Below are 15,923 nucleotides of genomic sequence, written 5' to 3' on the forward strand. Positions count from 1 at the left end.
TATATCTGCACACCTACTTACTGTTTATGACATAGAAAAATACAGTGTGTATGCAGGAGAGTTCACATTAGCATTAACATTAGCCTTTTACAGAAGCGGATATGAATGCCACAGTCCCCAGGGGTCTGCACTTTGTCATCAAAATATTTAGGAAAAATAAAAGCTGCTGAAATGTAACAATCATGACTCTATCATTGAAGGGTTTCTGACCACAAATTTCAGACAAAAGATCCACACTATATACTAATAGCTCCCAGTAAATTTAATTTACCAGTTTTAATCTAACAGAGATTTTCATCACGCATAAACATCACAAAACAGAATAAGCAATATAGATTGACACCAAAACATTAATCACTCAGGTGGTTGTGATCTGCATGGTTAAAGGTTCCCTGTGGAGTTTTAGACCTCTAGTAGCGCTATGGAGATGTTTTCATGGGTCCCTGTTTTGTTTATCTTGTGAACGCACACAAGGACGCACATGAATGTGGGTGACGCGATACACAGTCCTACCAATGTTTTCACACAATTCCACTGATCAACAGTGGGTGGCGACACACCAAGATATGCTGCAGTGCATCAGAAAAGGCAGGGAGGAGGAGGCTGCAAGCTAGTAAACATGGATGTAAACAATGCTGGATTTAAAGTACTTTAATAATCAGCTTTGCAAATATTTTATGAGGAAGGAAATTAACTCGACACATTTGTTAGACCTCAAGGATACACACAATGTGTTTTGGTGAGTAACACTGTTTGTTTGCAAACCACAGGGCACCTTTAAGAGTCAACTCTCAGACTGAACCAATTAGAGCAGAGCTGGATAACGCTGTACTTATACTCCTATATAGGAGACATACCATGCTTATGGAAAGGGCCAAAATAGAAAAAAAGAAACTAAACAAAACTAAAAAATAGAAATATATATTATACAAGAACATATTGAATTTTAAAACATCACAAATATTCAGTAAAACGTAATACATGATTCACATAAATTATCCAGTATTTATTTATCCAGTAATCTCTGCTGAATGCAAAAGGTTATGAGCTAAAAACTGTGCAATGCTGTGTTTATATAATGAATAAAGTAAGAAGTACTGTTACTGATGCTAATGAGTAAGCTATAGCTTATAGTTACCCAGGTGTATTCTGGGTAACTATCTGAGTAACCTCCATTACTGGCCAAAATTATGCATGGTCCTGTGGAAGTCAGACAGCAGGCCCTGCCATTGTCACATGCCTGGTTTGTGTCAGTGGGATTGGTTGTGACAGCACGATTACCTTTGACCCCTGCACTGTCACATCACGTTGGCCTGCCTATAAAACATAAACGCTCATGACATGACAGCCAGGACTAGTTTGCATGGTAACAGTCTGTAGATCAATGGGCGAATGGTCTAAGTTTAATTTAAATGTTATTATTTGTAAATTGTTTGGCTTATATTGTATACAAATATAACATATATAATGGTCAACACTCCACACTTAACATGTATCATTTGCAGTCAAACTGCTCACTATTCTATTCCTCTCAGTCCCAGACAAGAGCAGTTCATCAGTGTGAGAGAATGTAATGTCATTGACCAGCAGAGGGAGATGAAAGCCCTCTCTAACAAACAGTGGCGCAGGTTGTTTCAGTATACCAGTGTTGGTGTTGCAATTTGTCTTTTTTAGACAGTAATAGTTCTGGGTTATATGAAGGTTACACTGAATAATTTCCCTTGCAGGAAGCTGTATGTGAATGGACTGCCTCACATACAGGCATGCTGCTTGCATTCATCTAAGTTATGTAAATGTCAGTGCAAAAAAGACCATAAGACCATTGTTTTGTTATAACATGTCAGAAAATCATTTAAAATTCCCATCACAGTTTCCCAGAGTCAGTAGTGGCATATTCAGATTGCTTGTTTGGTCTGACCAGCAGTAAAACGTGTATGTAACAGATGTACAGAATGTATCACTGTTATTTCACTATTAGAAAAAAAAACCCTCACCTATTACTGAGCTCCACAAAACTCCAACAAGAGCCGTGATACTGCCTCCTGAACTAAACAGTTAAAGCTCCATATGTTTTGTATCCACTTCTGGTTGAAATTCACACTGCAGGCAAATCTCATTTTTCTTTGTCACTTGGAATAAACTCTGTGGAAGTTTTCTGGGGAAAAAACCTCCAAATGTACATGTTTCACTTGTAATAGTCCTGCATTGTCCAACACTTCACAGATGTGGAGAAGTCTCCTCCTGTCAACACTTATTAGACTAAAGACTGTCAATCACACATCAAAGGAGCAGTGTTCCCTATTTGGACCTGTTTTACTCTGTGCCCAAACTACTACTGGGAAATAAAAATAACAACATTTAGGTTAAACAAATGACATTGAAGCAATTTACAACAATTGGTGACATTTGTAAGAGTTGTTGGCAGGACAACATACAGAATTACTTCTGTTACCTGCTACAAATTCACGATTTTGAGTTTCCTGTAATCAGCTAATGGCTTCAGGTTTCGAAATGTTGTATTCATTTTTGTATCTGGACACTATAACTGGATATCAAGACACCAGACCACCACCACCACACATGCACACACACGCAATCATGCATAAAATGCATTTACTGTACGGTGAAACGTCTGCAGTCCTGCAGGTGGAATGGGTATTCCAGGCATTTTAATTGCTCATTAAAAGCGAGAGAAGAAGGGATGCAGCTGGTCTCCTGGATCTCTGGAGATTTGGATATGGACAGAGAGCAGTGACACAGAGAGACATCATTAATTCAAACCCTAACAGCTGAGGGTAGCAGGTTGCCAGTCAAGACCTGCCACTGCAGCAGTCTTTGGACGCAGGGTTGTTTAAACTTTGTGATTGAATATGACATTATATCCAAGGCTGTGCTATGACACCCTTGGGCCTGAAATCTACTTTAATGTATGTGCTCTGCTATATAATGTATTATTATGTATTGTAATCATATGTTTGGACCAGTGGCAGCTTGTCATAGCACTGGATTATTTACAATAAGAGACTTGCTCCTCTCCTGTCCTGTTTGCTGTCCATTAGAGCTCGGAGAGATCAGGAATGTGACGACCTCTAAGCCCTCTCTGGAGCTGGACGGACTGGAGAAGTACACCAACTACAGCATCCAGGTGTTGACCTTCACCAGAGCTGGAGACGGTGTTCGCAGTGAACAGATTTACACCCGCACCAAGGAGGACGGTAGGACGATTAAGTCACCTCCCAAATAAAAGGCATTGGGGCAAGGCGAGCTCGTCTCACTCAAGCTGTTTTGCAGATATGCTCAGGCTTGTGCTGAAGTGTAAGTTTGGCTCGCTGCTGTAGTGCATCAAGGAATTACAGTATGTCTGATCTTTACACTGAATGGAGAAATGTCAGTTTTGCTAAATTGAGAATATTTTGCAGCAGTGAATGAACCCCTGTGGTAAAAATGAGGCAAGGAGACGGCAGGGTCTTAAATATGCTTATTAAGTGGAGAGCTGTAACTCTTGCATGTAGCAGGAAGTCCTGTAGAATATGACACTTGGCCATCTGTTATCTTGCTTTATAATCAGTGTAAAAACCACCATAAAAATCTTCTGAGTAATAATATTAGCTTAATGTGGGGAATATATCAACTGGATCATCTTTTCCTTTTAGTTCCTGGTCCTCCGGCGGGTGTGAAGGCAGCAGCTGCATCAAACTCTGTGGTGTTTGTGTCATGGCTTCCTCCTCTCAAAGTGAACGGCATCATCAGGAAATACACCGTTTTCTGCTCCAACCCACACCCCACGGTAAAACGTTTAAAAATATGAAATTCACTATTTTTTTTAACTTTATTTTCATTCTCGGTGAGATCATATCATCCATTACAGTTTTGTATAATGACATAATAACATAGGAATAACTGAAACATACATAGATAAATAAATGAAATAGTAAAATAAAAAACAAACAAAAAAATACAAAGATACTAAACAACTGGATTCATAACAAATAAAATAACTATACATCCACATATCTATCTTCTAGGGGTTAGAGGGTTAGGTGAGTTGGTGTTATCACTACATTAACAAGCCCGTCTGGATAGTTATCATTGCATCGATCAGCTAATATGGTGAGTTGAGGTTATCACTGCGTTAATAAGCTCAGGACTCCATCTCATAGATATCCCAGATCCTTTGGGTCTACAAATTGTATGTGGGTGGCTCAGGCTTTAACCAGTTAATTGTAATACATTACATTGCTGCGGTTAGTAAGATCTGCAATAAATAATTTGCAGCTCTTCCCTCTGTGCCTTCAGGTTTGATCCCTAATAAGGCAAACCATGGATGTCAGCATGGAATACCTCTCTAAGAGCTTGATATACCTCTTCCCAAAATGGTCTTAGTTTAGAGCATGACCAGAATATGTGGGAATGATTGCGACATTCACTATTTTGACATAATTAACAATTTAGTATTTTAGATTGGGTTAATTTAAAATGAAGTGATCATTCAGGCCATGTAATTTAACTAACATCACTTAAAGGATAAGGCTGGTGTTATTCTATATTTTTCTTAATGTCAACAAATCCCATGAAAAGACTCAAACCAACAATGTGTAGTCCGTCTCTCAATTCTTTCTGACTTCCCTACCCTGTCTGTGGCACTCAGTTCCAAGGTTATCCGTTCCTAAAATAAAGCTTAAAAAGTAAAGTAAAGCTCTTTCAGCTCATTGTTTTGGTTTTCTAGCCTACTGTAAACTACCTGCCCAGCAGCAAACAGCAGACAGACAAAGTTAGTGACTAGCCAGTGACCATAGTGGAGCATCTAGCAGCTAAGGGCCAGATATTTCCCTCAGTGGTCACTGGCTCAGATTATGGAAAACAACTTAATATATTACTATAATTATGCAGACGACACACACATTTACATAACAATGTCACCAGGGAGTCTATGGTCCAATACAAGTCCTGAGTTAGTGCATTGAACAAATGACTAGATGTGCCAGAATTTTCTTCATTTAAACAAAGATAAAACTCAAGTCATTGTTTTTGGAGCCAAGGAGGAACGATTGGAAGTCAGCGTTCAGCTTCAATCAGTAATGTTAAAACCACAAACCAAGCCAGAACTCTTAGTGTAGTCATGGACTGAGACTTGAATTTCAACAGCCACATTAAGACAATTACAAAGTCAGAGTCAAGAATTAAAGGACATACTATGTCTCAGCAGGATTTGGAAAAACTTGCCCATGCATTTATCTTCAGTCTACTCAACTACTGTAACGGTGTCTTTACTGGTCTCTCTAAAAAAAAAATCTATCAGACAGCTGCAGCTGATTCAGAACGCTGTGGCTCGCGTCCTCACTAAGACCAAGAAAGTGGATCACACCACTCCAGTTCTGAGGTCTTAACACTGGCTTCCTGTCTGTCAAAGAACTAATTTTAAAATACTACTGTTGGTTTATAAAGCACTGAATGATTTAGGGCCAAAGTACATTTCTGATCTGCTGCTCCGTTATGAACCATCCAGACCTCTCAGGTTGTCTGCGACAGGTCTGCTTTCTGTCCCCAGAGTCAAAACTAAACATGGAGAAGCAGCATTCAGTTTTTATGCACCACATATCTGAAACAAACTCCCAGAAAACTGCAGGTCTGCTGTAACTCTCAGTTCTTAAATAAATGCTCAAGCCTTATTAAATCATCATTTTATGGGATTAGTTGACAATAAGAAAAATATAGAATATCACAATACTTGTCCTTTAAGATTAAGTCAGTGTTTAATGTCGATGAGTTAAGTTATGACAGTCCTGAATATCTTCCCTCACTCAGGTGAGCAGTGAGTTTGAGGCGGCCCCAGATGTGTTCTTCTACCGCATCCCCAACCTGAGCAGGAACCGTCAGTATAGTATCTGGGTGGTGGCCGTCACCGCTGCAGGCCGCGGAAACGCCAGTGAAATCATCACTGTCAAACCCATGGCTGAGGGTAGGTGGAGCTGATCTTTGGTACAGTTTGATAGTCAGTGCTGAATAAAGCTGAAATACTTGTACTGTATGTACTGTATGTTCTACAATTTGATCTACAGGCAGACTGCCTGATTTACTGGTAAATTAAAAACTGAGAAGTAACCTCCTAAAGGTTTATGTCAACCTGAAAAAAGAGGTAAATGGTGTCCTTGTCTACGTGCCTGACAGGACTATGATTTGCAAGATGGGATGCATAATTCTGGGCCTCCTTTAGGTTGAAACACAAGTGCTATAATAACAATGAGGAAGGAAATCACAGCATTTGGCAGCTTACAATGTTAAGTATACCATGTTATTGCACTAGGTCCAATTGTTAACTTTTAATAACATTTTCAAAGGTGTGCAGCACATTGTACTGTAAGTTAAAATGCAAATAGGATCCCCTTGTTGAGGATTACCCTGCTTCACCATCTTACTCCAACTAACTTCACCCATGGGGATGCTTGAAAAAGTAGCTCATTTCTAGTATCTCCTTATGAGAAGACAGGTAGGGGAGCATCAGTTGAATGTAAGTAAGCCTGTGTTTGGCCCTGTCAACACTTTACATTGGTGAGAGCTGATAAGCTGATTGCATATGGTGATACAGCTCCTATGAGGATGTTCGCATCCTGTCTGAGGTGTTGGTGATGGATGTCCCCCCTTCCCTGCTCCACTGCTCCGATTGAGAGAGAAACACCATCAGACTGTGGTCCCTGAGCCTGTAGCCCTGACTCAGTCGACTCGTGAGCTAAAGGGTTAGAGAGTAAATGGAGGGACAACAAATGTGAAAAGAAAGCTCTTTCTGAAATCATTTATAAAACAATAACACATGTATTTATTACTGCATCTCCTTAATCGGCTGATGAAGCATGCATGTATTTTTGCAGCTCCGGCTCAGATCCTGACCTTCAACAGGACGGTAACGACCCCCTGGATGAGGGATATTGTGCTGCCCTGTAAAGCAGTGGGTGATCCATCACCAACCATAAAGTGGCTGAAGGAAATGTGAGTACAGTACAAAGACAAACATACAGTCAGTAGATGAATTTGTCTCTTCAAAGTTACCGTATGACACTGAAACATAATGCTAATTCTAAACACATCTACGTTTCAGCAATGGAACCCCAGCACCTGTTGTGATTGACAGCCGGCGCAGCGTCCACGGTAACGGCAGCCTTGTTATTCGCACAGTGAAAGCAGAGGATTCTGGGAACTACACTTGTGTGGCCAGTAACAGCTTTGGGTCGGACAAGATCGTCCTCAACCTGCAGGTTCAAGGTAAGAAATACAACATGTGGAAAAAACTATTGCCCATCAGAATTTATATCACCTTCACACACGTGATGTTTTGAATATTGTCTGTTTTCTTTCCTTCAGTTCCACCTGACCAGCCTCGCCTCACAGTGACCAAGACAACCACCACCTCAATAACCCTGTCCTGGATCCCTGGAGACAACGGCGGCAGCTCCATAAGAGGTCAGACAGAAACAACCCTGTTTTGTTTTTTTGTTTCTGTTGAGTGTTTTTCTGTTTTCCTTCTCAATAATACCAGAAGGGCTGTTCATTCACATTCATTTCCCCTACGTGTGTTCTTTTCCAGGCTACATTCTGCAGTACTCTGAGGATAACAGCGAGCAGTGGGGTAACTTTGCCATCAGTCCCAGTGAGCGCTCCTATAGGCTGGAAAACCTCAAGTGTGGAACCTGGTACAAGTTTACTCTCACAGCCCAGAATGCAGTGGGGCCAGGACGCATCAGTGAGATAATTGAAGCAAAGACCCATGGGAAAGGTATGAACCAATACGTTTTCTTTTGAGAGGCACATAATAGTTTTTTTTTTAAATGAAGTCATTGCACCAAGTATTTTATTATCTTTAGAAGTGGAGGATTCATATGTTGAAGCAAACTTCAAAATGTCATAATGCAGTATTTATTTATTGATTTCCAGATGTTTTATTTGTTGCCATCAATTAATTTCACATTTTTTCTCAGTAAGCATGTAGTCATTTGATAAATACTGCATCATTTTCTAATTGTTTAAAATATAATATAATCCTTCTAAATGGGTAGGGAAACACCTGTTATGATAATTAATTATGATATAACAAAAGTAATTTCTTTCATTTTTCTTTCTTAATAATGTAATTGATTATTAAATGAACTAGAACACGGCAAGTTACATTACATTTTCAGCCAATTTTGAAGTACATTTTATTAGAGCTGAAATGATTACTCGATTAATGTGATTAATCAACAGAAAATTCATCAGCAACTCTTTTGATAATAGATTTTAAGCAAAAATGCCAAAAATTCACAGGCTACAGCTTCAGTGGTTCCAAATGTGAAAGTTTGCTGGTTTTCTTAGTCTTCTTAACGCACTGAGGCTTTCCTTCCCATCTCTCTATAGAACCTCAGTACTCTAAAGAACAGGAGCTCTTCACTAGCATCAACGCCACTCGGGTTAAGCTCAACCTGAATGGCTGGAATAATGGTGGATGCCCCATCACCTCCTTCACCTTGGAGTATCGGCCTGTAGACTTGCCCACATGGACCACGGCACAGCGCACCTCCCTCACCAAGAGCTACATCCTGTACGACCTGCAGGAGGCCACCTGGTACGAGCTGCAGATGAAAGTCTACAACAGCGCCGGCTACGCTGAGAAGAGAGTCAAGTTTGCTACACTCAGCTATGATGGCAGTGAGTTAACACAATAGCAGGGGACGATACTGTTTCCCACTCATTTCTTTGCAGGAAACAGTCACTGAAGTATCTGTCATGGTCTGCTGAAACTGGCAGGGAAGTGTACCTGTATGATTCACCAGCTGCTCCAGAGGTAGTATAATGTGAACACTGACACTCTAACTGTTGAATACGTAGAGAATGTGATAAAAGACCTAAGTTTCCTGTAACTGTACCATACTGAGTCTGGCTAACAGTAGTAGTTTGAAGCAAAGAGGAATAAATCACTTCTTCTGTTAATGGCAGAGCTCGAGGCTGGAGGTAATTTAAGGTTCCCTTGAAGAATTGGGCAATAAAAAACACATTTCATGCTGCGTCCAGTGGCTGTACCTGGTTGCTGCTTATGACACCTCCATCACAAGCATACTGAATGCCACTGCATGAGTTAAATCATTTCATGATCTCCTTTGGTATAAAGGATGCTGCCAGCTCATATTGCCCCCCGGGAGCTCAGTGGTATTCTTCCATATCTAGTTCTGAAGACCAACCACTTCACTTCCTCCTTCACTAACATCCTGGAGCTGTTGAAGAGAAAAATCAGGCTGAGCATTTAGCAATGAAGGATAAGTTCATTTGCATTTATGTACAGTTTGGCAGAATGGGAACCAGGTATTACTGTCAATTTGGCAAAAGGTCAAGTGCTGATATTAACGATGATTGCTTGGAAGAAAATGTTAAACTCCAGCTTTGAGCTGCTGATGGTCTCAATTAACAGTATGGTAACTGTCATTCAGCAGCTATCATTCAAGGACACAAATCAAATGGTTTTATTTTTGGGATTCCTACAACAACACTGACAATTGTTCTCTTTCATGTAAATTACGTCTTTCAGCCCATGTGGGTTGAGCACCAGTATCTGTCTCATATATCATATTACTTCTGCACAGGTACCATCGCACCTTTGGTGAAGGCACCCAATGTGAGTGAGGAAAACTCTGGGGGCGGCGAAGGTTTGAAGATGATGGTGACCATTTCCTGTGTGTTGGTGGGCATCGTTGTAATCTTCATCGGGCTGCTGGTGCTGAGGAGGAGGAGGAGGGAGCAGAGGCTCAAGAGGCTCCGAGGTGAGATGAGAGAAGTAATTTAACGTGACAGATTTTAGCCTCTATTCTCTTATGTTCAACAAGTAAAATGATGACTTCTCTCTTTGATTCCCAGATGCAAAAAGTTTGGCTGAGATGCTCATGAGGTAAGAATGTTCAACAACTTCACTGCTCAGCCATTATCTAGACAGCATGCAGTGTCTCAGTATGCAGACAGTACTGTCATCTGAAGAGAATTCATCACGACAAGAGTTTCTGATAATTAAGTTCTCTTTTTGTGTTGTGCTCCCCAGTAAAAACACACGTCCAGCAGAGCCAATTAACAAACAGCAACAGACACTCCGCATGCACATTGACATCCCCAGAGCCCAGCTCCTGATCGAGGAGAGAGACACCATGGAGACTGTTGGTAAGCTCACCGCTAGTGTGTACTGCTGCACTTGTTTTGTTTGTTTTTTTTCAAAGTAATGCATACAGGAAATGAACCTGGATATTGTAGCGCTAAGCTTGTTTTTCTTTCTGTCCCACAGACGACAGGTCCACTGTGTTACTGACTGATAACGACTTTGGGGAGACCCAGAAACAGAAGTCATCCACAGTCACCCACACAGTCCACTACCAGTCCCTGTCCCAAGCCACAGGTCCACTGGTAGATGTGTCTGATGCCAGACCAGGAACCAGTAAGTCCAGTACGGACATTTGTTTTTTTTACTTCATGACACATAAAATGTACATGCGGTTTTGTTTGTACCTGTCCTTTTCCCAGCTATGTTCCTTTTCCAATCAGTTTTTCCTTTTAGAATTTTTCCTCCATTGATGTGCCTTTTGTTTACCTCTGGTGCATGCCGAATGCTTCAGTACGAAATGAAGCAAAGTCTGCAAGCTAGTTCAGGCAGCTCAAGTCACCGCCACACTCACATGGCATACTCTTCACACTGCAACATATATCCAGCACACCCTTGTGATCATGCACTTAAAGGTGCCCTGTGGAGTTATGTTTACATTCAGTCACCTGTACATCAGTGGAGTAGTGTGAAACCATTGGCAGGACTGTGTATCAACACAAACAAAACAGGGACCCATTTGTTTGTCCATAGCGCTACTACCTTTAAGCAGTCAGTGCTCTGCTCTCTCTTTTGCTTCACACTGCTCACCTGAAAAGCTCTGCTCACACTTGCTGCTACTGCTGCTGCTGATGTTCATATAGCATTTCATTAGCCACACCTCCACGCTGCATCCACCTGTAGGCTGAGTCTACGTTCCCGTAGATATTATCTTCCCTTCCCACTACCTGATGTGCTGACCTTGATGTTTCCTTGTGGAGAGTGATGAGGTCAGAGCCTAGACACCAAAATTCTACATTCACATAATAATGAATTCCACATGAGCCAACGTTAGCCTTCAACATTCTTCCTTTTTTCAACTTTACTTTCTTTTTACTGTATATCTATCAATTCTAATAGAAAAATAGAACACATAGTGACGATGGTTAACATTCTGGCAGGTATGACATGAAGGACGTTGGAGTCACTAGTGCTTTCAATTTTTTTTATATCCTCAGCATGTCAGTTTCTATTATCCCTGTATTTCACACATGATAATATGTCTGCAAAGTGTGACCTGGCATGAGGTTTAGTTGGTAATGTCTGTCAAAAATCCTGGGAATTTGTTACTATTACCATTGCTATCATGACCATTTCATTAAGTTAAGTCAAGTTCTTCCTATGACACTGCATAAACACTCAGCGTTCACTCCTCCTCATTCTTAGACCCTACAGCCCGCCGCACAGCCAAAGCCGGCCCAGCTGCTCGCAACCGCTACGCAAGCCAGTGGACCCTGAACCGCCCACACCCACCTGTCTCCTCCCACACTCTCAGCACTGACTGGAGGCTGCCCACACCCAGAGTTGCAGGCTCTGTTGACAAGGAAAGTGACAGCTACAGCGTCAGCCCATCTCAGGACACAGGTAAGCAGCATATCTGGATACAGTTGCTTTAAAACGTAGCTATAACAGTATAACACTACTCGTCATCTCTAACAACAAATCAGTATCAGTTTAACTTTAACAAAGTTATATCCCAGCAATTCTGCCACTAACTCCTGACACTAATCCCTCCACTAACCCCGGCCCATGTCCAGACCGAGCGCGGAGCAGTATGGTGTCAACAGAGAGCGCGTCCTCCACCTACGAGGAGCTTGCCAGAGCCTATGAGCACGCCAAGATGGAGGAGCAGCTGCGCCACGCCAAATTCACCATCACCGAATGCTTCATCTCTGACACTTCCTCAGAGCAGATGACGGCAGGCACCAACGACTACACTGACAGCCTGACTTCCAGCACACCGTCCGAATCAGGCATCTGCCGCTTCACTGCTTCCCCGCCCAAGCCTCAGGACGTCAGCCGGGTCATGAACATGGCCGTGCCCAAGGCCCACAGACCGGGTGAGGCCATGCTGCCAGAGGCCACAGATCTGTCTCGACGGCATGCTAACCTTTTATAACAACTGGCCTCATTATGATGCTGATAACACTAATCCCTAAACTTCAGCTTCCTCTCTAATATCGATAGCCAACCATTAACTGTGACTGATGCCAACAGTAAATCCATATGAAGTGTTGCTAAATGTATTCAGGTTGATTATTGTCTCAGTTAAGTTAGGCTTAAAGGTCCAGTGTGTAGCATTTAGGAGGAGCTATTGGCAGAAATATAATATAATATTTATCAGTATGTTTTCATTAGTGTATAATCACCTGAAAATAAGAATCGTTGTGTTTTCGTTACCTTAGAATGAGCCGTTTTATCTACAGAGGGAGCGGGTCCCCTTCCACGGAGGCCGTCATGTTGCACCGCCATGTTTCTATAGTAGCCCGGAATGGACAAACCAAACACTGGCTCTAGATAAGGCCTTTCACGTTTTTTGCGAGCTTCGTGGCCACCGTAGTTTCTCCCACATGCTTGGAAAGGGAGGGTGAGGTATTCTAAATCCTACATATTGAACTTTTAAGTCTCTAAGAGAGAAATTTGGGAGCCATTAAATCAAAACTTCAATCTGAGCTAAATATAGTAGGACATTCCAAGATATTAGACGATATTTCACACCACATAAAATTCATGAGAACTCAACACAAATCTTGCAAATCTAAGGTGGGAAACTAAGGCTGCTGTGTTTAAACAGAAAGAGAAAATACATTTTGTTTCTTTTACCAACATGTATGATTGAGTTTTTACACCTAAATGAGCCTCACTTCATAGAGATGCTGAAAGCTCTAAATGAGATGCTGCATCCAGAAAAATCACTTTAGATACATCATCCAACAGTGTCCACTGTCAGTGAAGCAGATCCAGAATCTTCTTTCGAAGATATTACAAATTGAAATATTAGCAATCTTTACGATCCTTTGGGGATTTTTCTGTACACAGATAGTTACAACAAAGCATCATGAAACTATCACCATTTAGAAAAGTGAAGCATATTGAGATATTGTTCATTCAGACAAACTAATGATTGCTGAAGGAATTCATGTTAACTGAGTTAGAAAAGTGACAAATAAGCAAAATCTGCAGTCAGCAGTGACAGGGGATGAAGGTTGAGGTTAAGATCTTCCCATTAAATTAGATGAGGTCACTGGCAGAGCAAGGACACAGGAAGACCGCTTGCATGTCTGTGTGATCATACTGAATAAACTATTTTGATTTATTGCTTTGATACTCTGACAAAGCTGTATTTCCATCACCTATGAAGGTGAGTAAAAAGCTGGACTCTTGAAGACCAAAAAAAGTCTTCTAAAACCAACACTTGGAGTCAGGTCCAGGTGGGATGTTAGCTTGCTGATTTTAACGCCTATTTAATGTTATTTGTATTCTTACATTTAAGATTGAAGTTCATTAAGAAAATAAGTTCAGGTGATGTTGACCTAACTCTGATCTGTGTGTGTTGTCCTGCAGGGGGCGAGTTGGTTCACCTTCCTCCATACCTGCGCATGGACTTCCTGTTAAACCGAGGCATGTCCTGCTCAGGGTCATCCAGGGGGACAGCTAGTGGGGAGAGAGCGGCCATGGGTCAGGCCTGTCTGGAGCCCCAGAAGAGTCGCTCGCTGAAGCGGCCCTCTCGCATGGCGCCCCCAACGCCCACAGAGGCCCCTCAGGCCAGCAGGGACCCAGTGGCCCAGTGGCAGCCCGGCTCTGCAGCCACACTCCCCCACAGAGAGGGCTCAGAGCTGGCCGCCAAGCTCAGCACCTCCCAGGAGTCCCTGCTGGACTCGCGAGGACATCTCAAACAGAGCAGCAACCCCTACGCAAAGTCCTACACGCTGGTATAACAGCAGGGGCACCTAGGGCAGGACTAGAACTCACACTGGACTTAACACTCAAGTGCAGTAAACTGACTTTCACCACACAGTTCTGTATATACGCCCCCCCCCTCCAAGGGCGGGTCACTTTTACTAATCTCCTTTTATTTATTTTAGAGGTTTCTTTTATCTCTTGTTTGTATTTCGTTTTTCTTGTTTGTTTTGTTTGTTTCACTTGAGAAAAAATTCACTCATCGGAAACGACTCCAGCCAGAGCTTTGCCAAACTAATTGAGTAACGAGGGAGTTTTATTTATTCTTGATTATTGTTAATTCTTTATAATTAATCAGTGATTATTAATTGTTAGTTGTCAGCTATTAATGATCATTAATTATTGATTACCAAATGATCTATTATCACCATTACTACAATGTTTTCATAAGAACCTGGACATTTTATTTTTTTCTGGAGTGGAAGATGACGATTTGGAGTCATTTTTTTTCCTATGGAATATCCTTCTGAAACACTGAATGAAACTTGGAATGAAAGCAATTGACACCAGTCCAAACTTTTCAGCTGCTCTCAAATTGTTACTTTTTTTGAAGAAAAAAAAATCTATTTCCTATGGATGCATGGGGACTGACCAATTAAAAGACAATGAGGATTACGATCGTGGCTGGACAGCCCAGTGGAGCATTTTGTCACACTATGAAATGATCCAATGTGAAGATTTATTATTCTTATTACTATAAATATATATATAAAAAGAGAAATCACTTTTATTTGTGGATATTACAGGGAAGAATTGATTTGGTTAATAAAGTCCTTAGTCATGTTTGCACATCTCGTTTTAATTAGGAAATTGAGTCTCTGTTGATCTTTCTCTGTGTCCCATTCTCTGATGGTGCAATATGAAAAAAGATATGAAAAGTATATGAAAACTATTGCTCTATACTGTACTGTAATGATGAAAAATAACTATGTTGTGAGTATACTTACAGGGCCGGACATTCTCGAGCTATGTATTCAGGTGTAGTTTACCACTGCTTGTTTGCCAAGGTGGTAGATGATGTTAGCTAGAATAGGGAGGGTTAATGGTTTGCACTTCACAACACCCCGACTCAAGTGTGTCCAGATAGATCCCTCTACTCTCAGTGCACTAGGTAGAGTCTTCAGGGCTCTCACTCTCCTCAGTAGATTTACTGTTGCTGCATTGCAGTAATGCTCCTCTACAGGGAAAAAAAACGTGAGACAATCCAGCAGAATCCCCCCTTCAAACCAAACCTATAATATCTATGGGAAATATAAAAAAAAATGTGGATATACGTAAGAAACTGTTTTTCGTTCCTGTCTACCCTGGCCCATTTCTGTTCTTTTTGTTTCTTTGAGTTAGCCTGAAGGGAGAAGAGTTTGATCCAAAATGCTGTGAGGTCATTATGTCAGTTTCTATGATTAGTTTCTATGATTAACTGTCTTCATTATGATTATACATTTTAACAAAAAAAAAAAAATGTCACTTTTTATTTTTAACATGAGTGTTCACCATGGTGGCACTGGAATAAAGAGAAACTAACACAAAGTTCAAATTTGATTAATAAAATGGCTGTTCCCCAACGTGTCCTCCACGGGTTTGACATGAGTGACTGATGGTGATGCGGCGATGAAGCAGTCGCACGGCAGAGAGTGGGTTCGAGGCTCTGCTCTCTGGCTGTTTGGATCGTGAATCTCAGCAGGAGACCACAAATCCTCACCTATTTTCATCATGACGGCAGTGAGATGTCCTCAAGGTAGTCAGCAATGAGAGTTTTTTTATGTTGGTCAGTCAAATCATCGTCTGGGATTCTGTAGCTTCCGTGCCTGCAGGTGGCAGT

General features: G+C 41.4%; 1 protein-coding gene across 3 annotated transcripts in view; it reads left to right on the top strand.

Moving 5' to 3' along the window:
* dscama (Down syndrome cell adhesion molecule a) overlaps positions 1-15,666 on the top strand; it is a 106,707-nt gene extending 91,041 nt beyond the window's left edge. Inside the window, exons 19-33 of one of the 3 annotated variants that reach the window (XM_044222779.1) lie at positions 3,060-3,215; positions 3,654-3,787; positions 5,806-5,959; positions 6,867-6,984; positions 7,094-7,257; positions 7,357-7,455; positions 7,580-7,768; positions 8,386-8,676; positions 9,606-9,782; positions 9,877-9,907; positions 10,055-10,170; positions 10,292-10,450; positions 11,531-11,728; positions 11,902-12,204; positions 13,709-15,666. In XM_044222779.1, the coding sequence (XP_044078714.1) occupies positions 3,060-3,215; positions 3,654-3,787; positions 5,806-5,959; positions 6,867-6,984; positions 7,094-7,257; positions 7,357-7,455; positions 7,580-7,768; positions 8,386-8,676; positions 9,606-9,782; positions 9,877-9,907; positions 10,055-10,170; positions 10,292-10,450; positions 11,531-11,728; positions 11,902-12,204; positions 13,709-14,082 (2,663 nt within the window). In that variant the 3' untranslated portion in view covers positions 14,083-15,666. The remainder of the gene's footprint in view (positions 1-3,059; positions 3,216-3,653; positions 3,788-5,805; positions 5,960-6,866; positions 6,985-7,093; positions 7,258-7,356; positions 7,456-7,579; positions 7,769-8,385; positions 8,677-9,605; positions 9,783-9,876; positions 9,908-10,054; positions 10,171-10,291; positions 10,451-11,530; positions 11,729-11,901; positions 12,205-13,708) is intronic. The other 2 variants (XM_044222780.1, XM_044222781.1) reach the window with 2 other exon arrangements.
* The last annotated feature ends 257 nt before the right edge of the window (positions 15,667-15,923 follow it).

The sequence above is a fragment of the Siniperca chuatsi genome, linkage group LG14, assembly GCF_020085105.1.
Source record: "Siniperca chuatsi isolate FFG_IHB_CAS linkage group LG14, ASM2008510v1, whole genome shotgun sequence".
Classification (NCBI taxonomy): Eukaryota; Metazoa; Chordata; class Actinopteri; order Centrarchiformes; family Sinipercidae; genus Siniperca; species Siniperca chuatsi.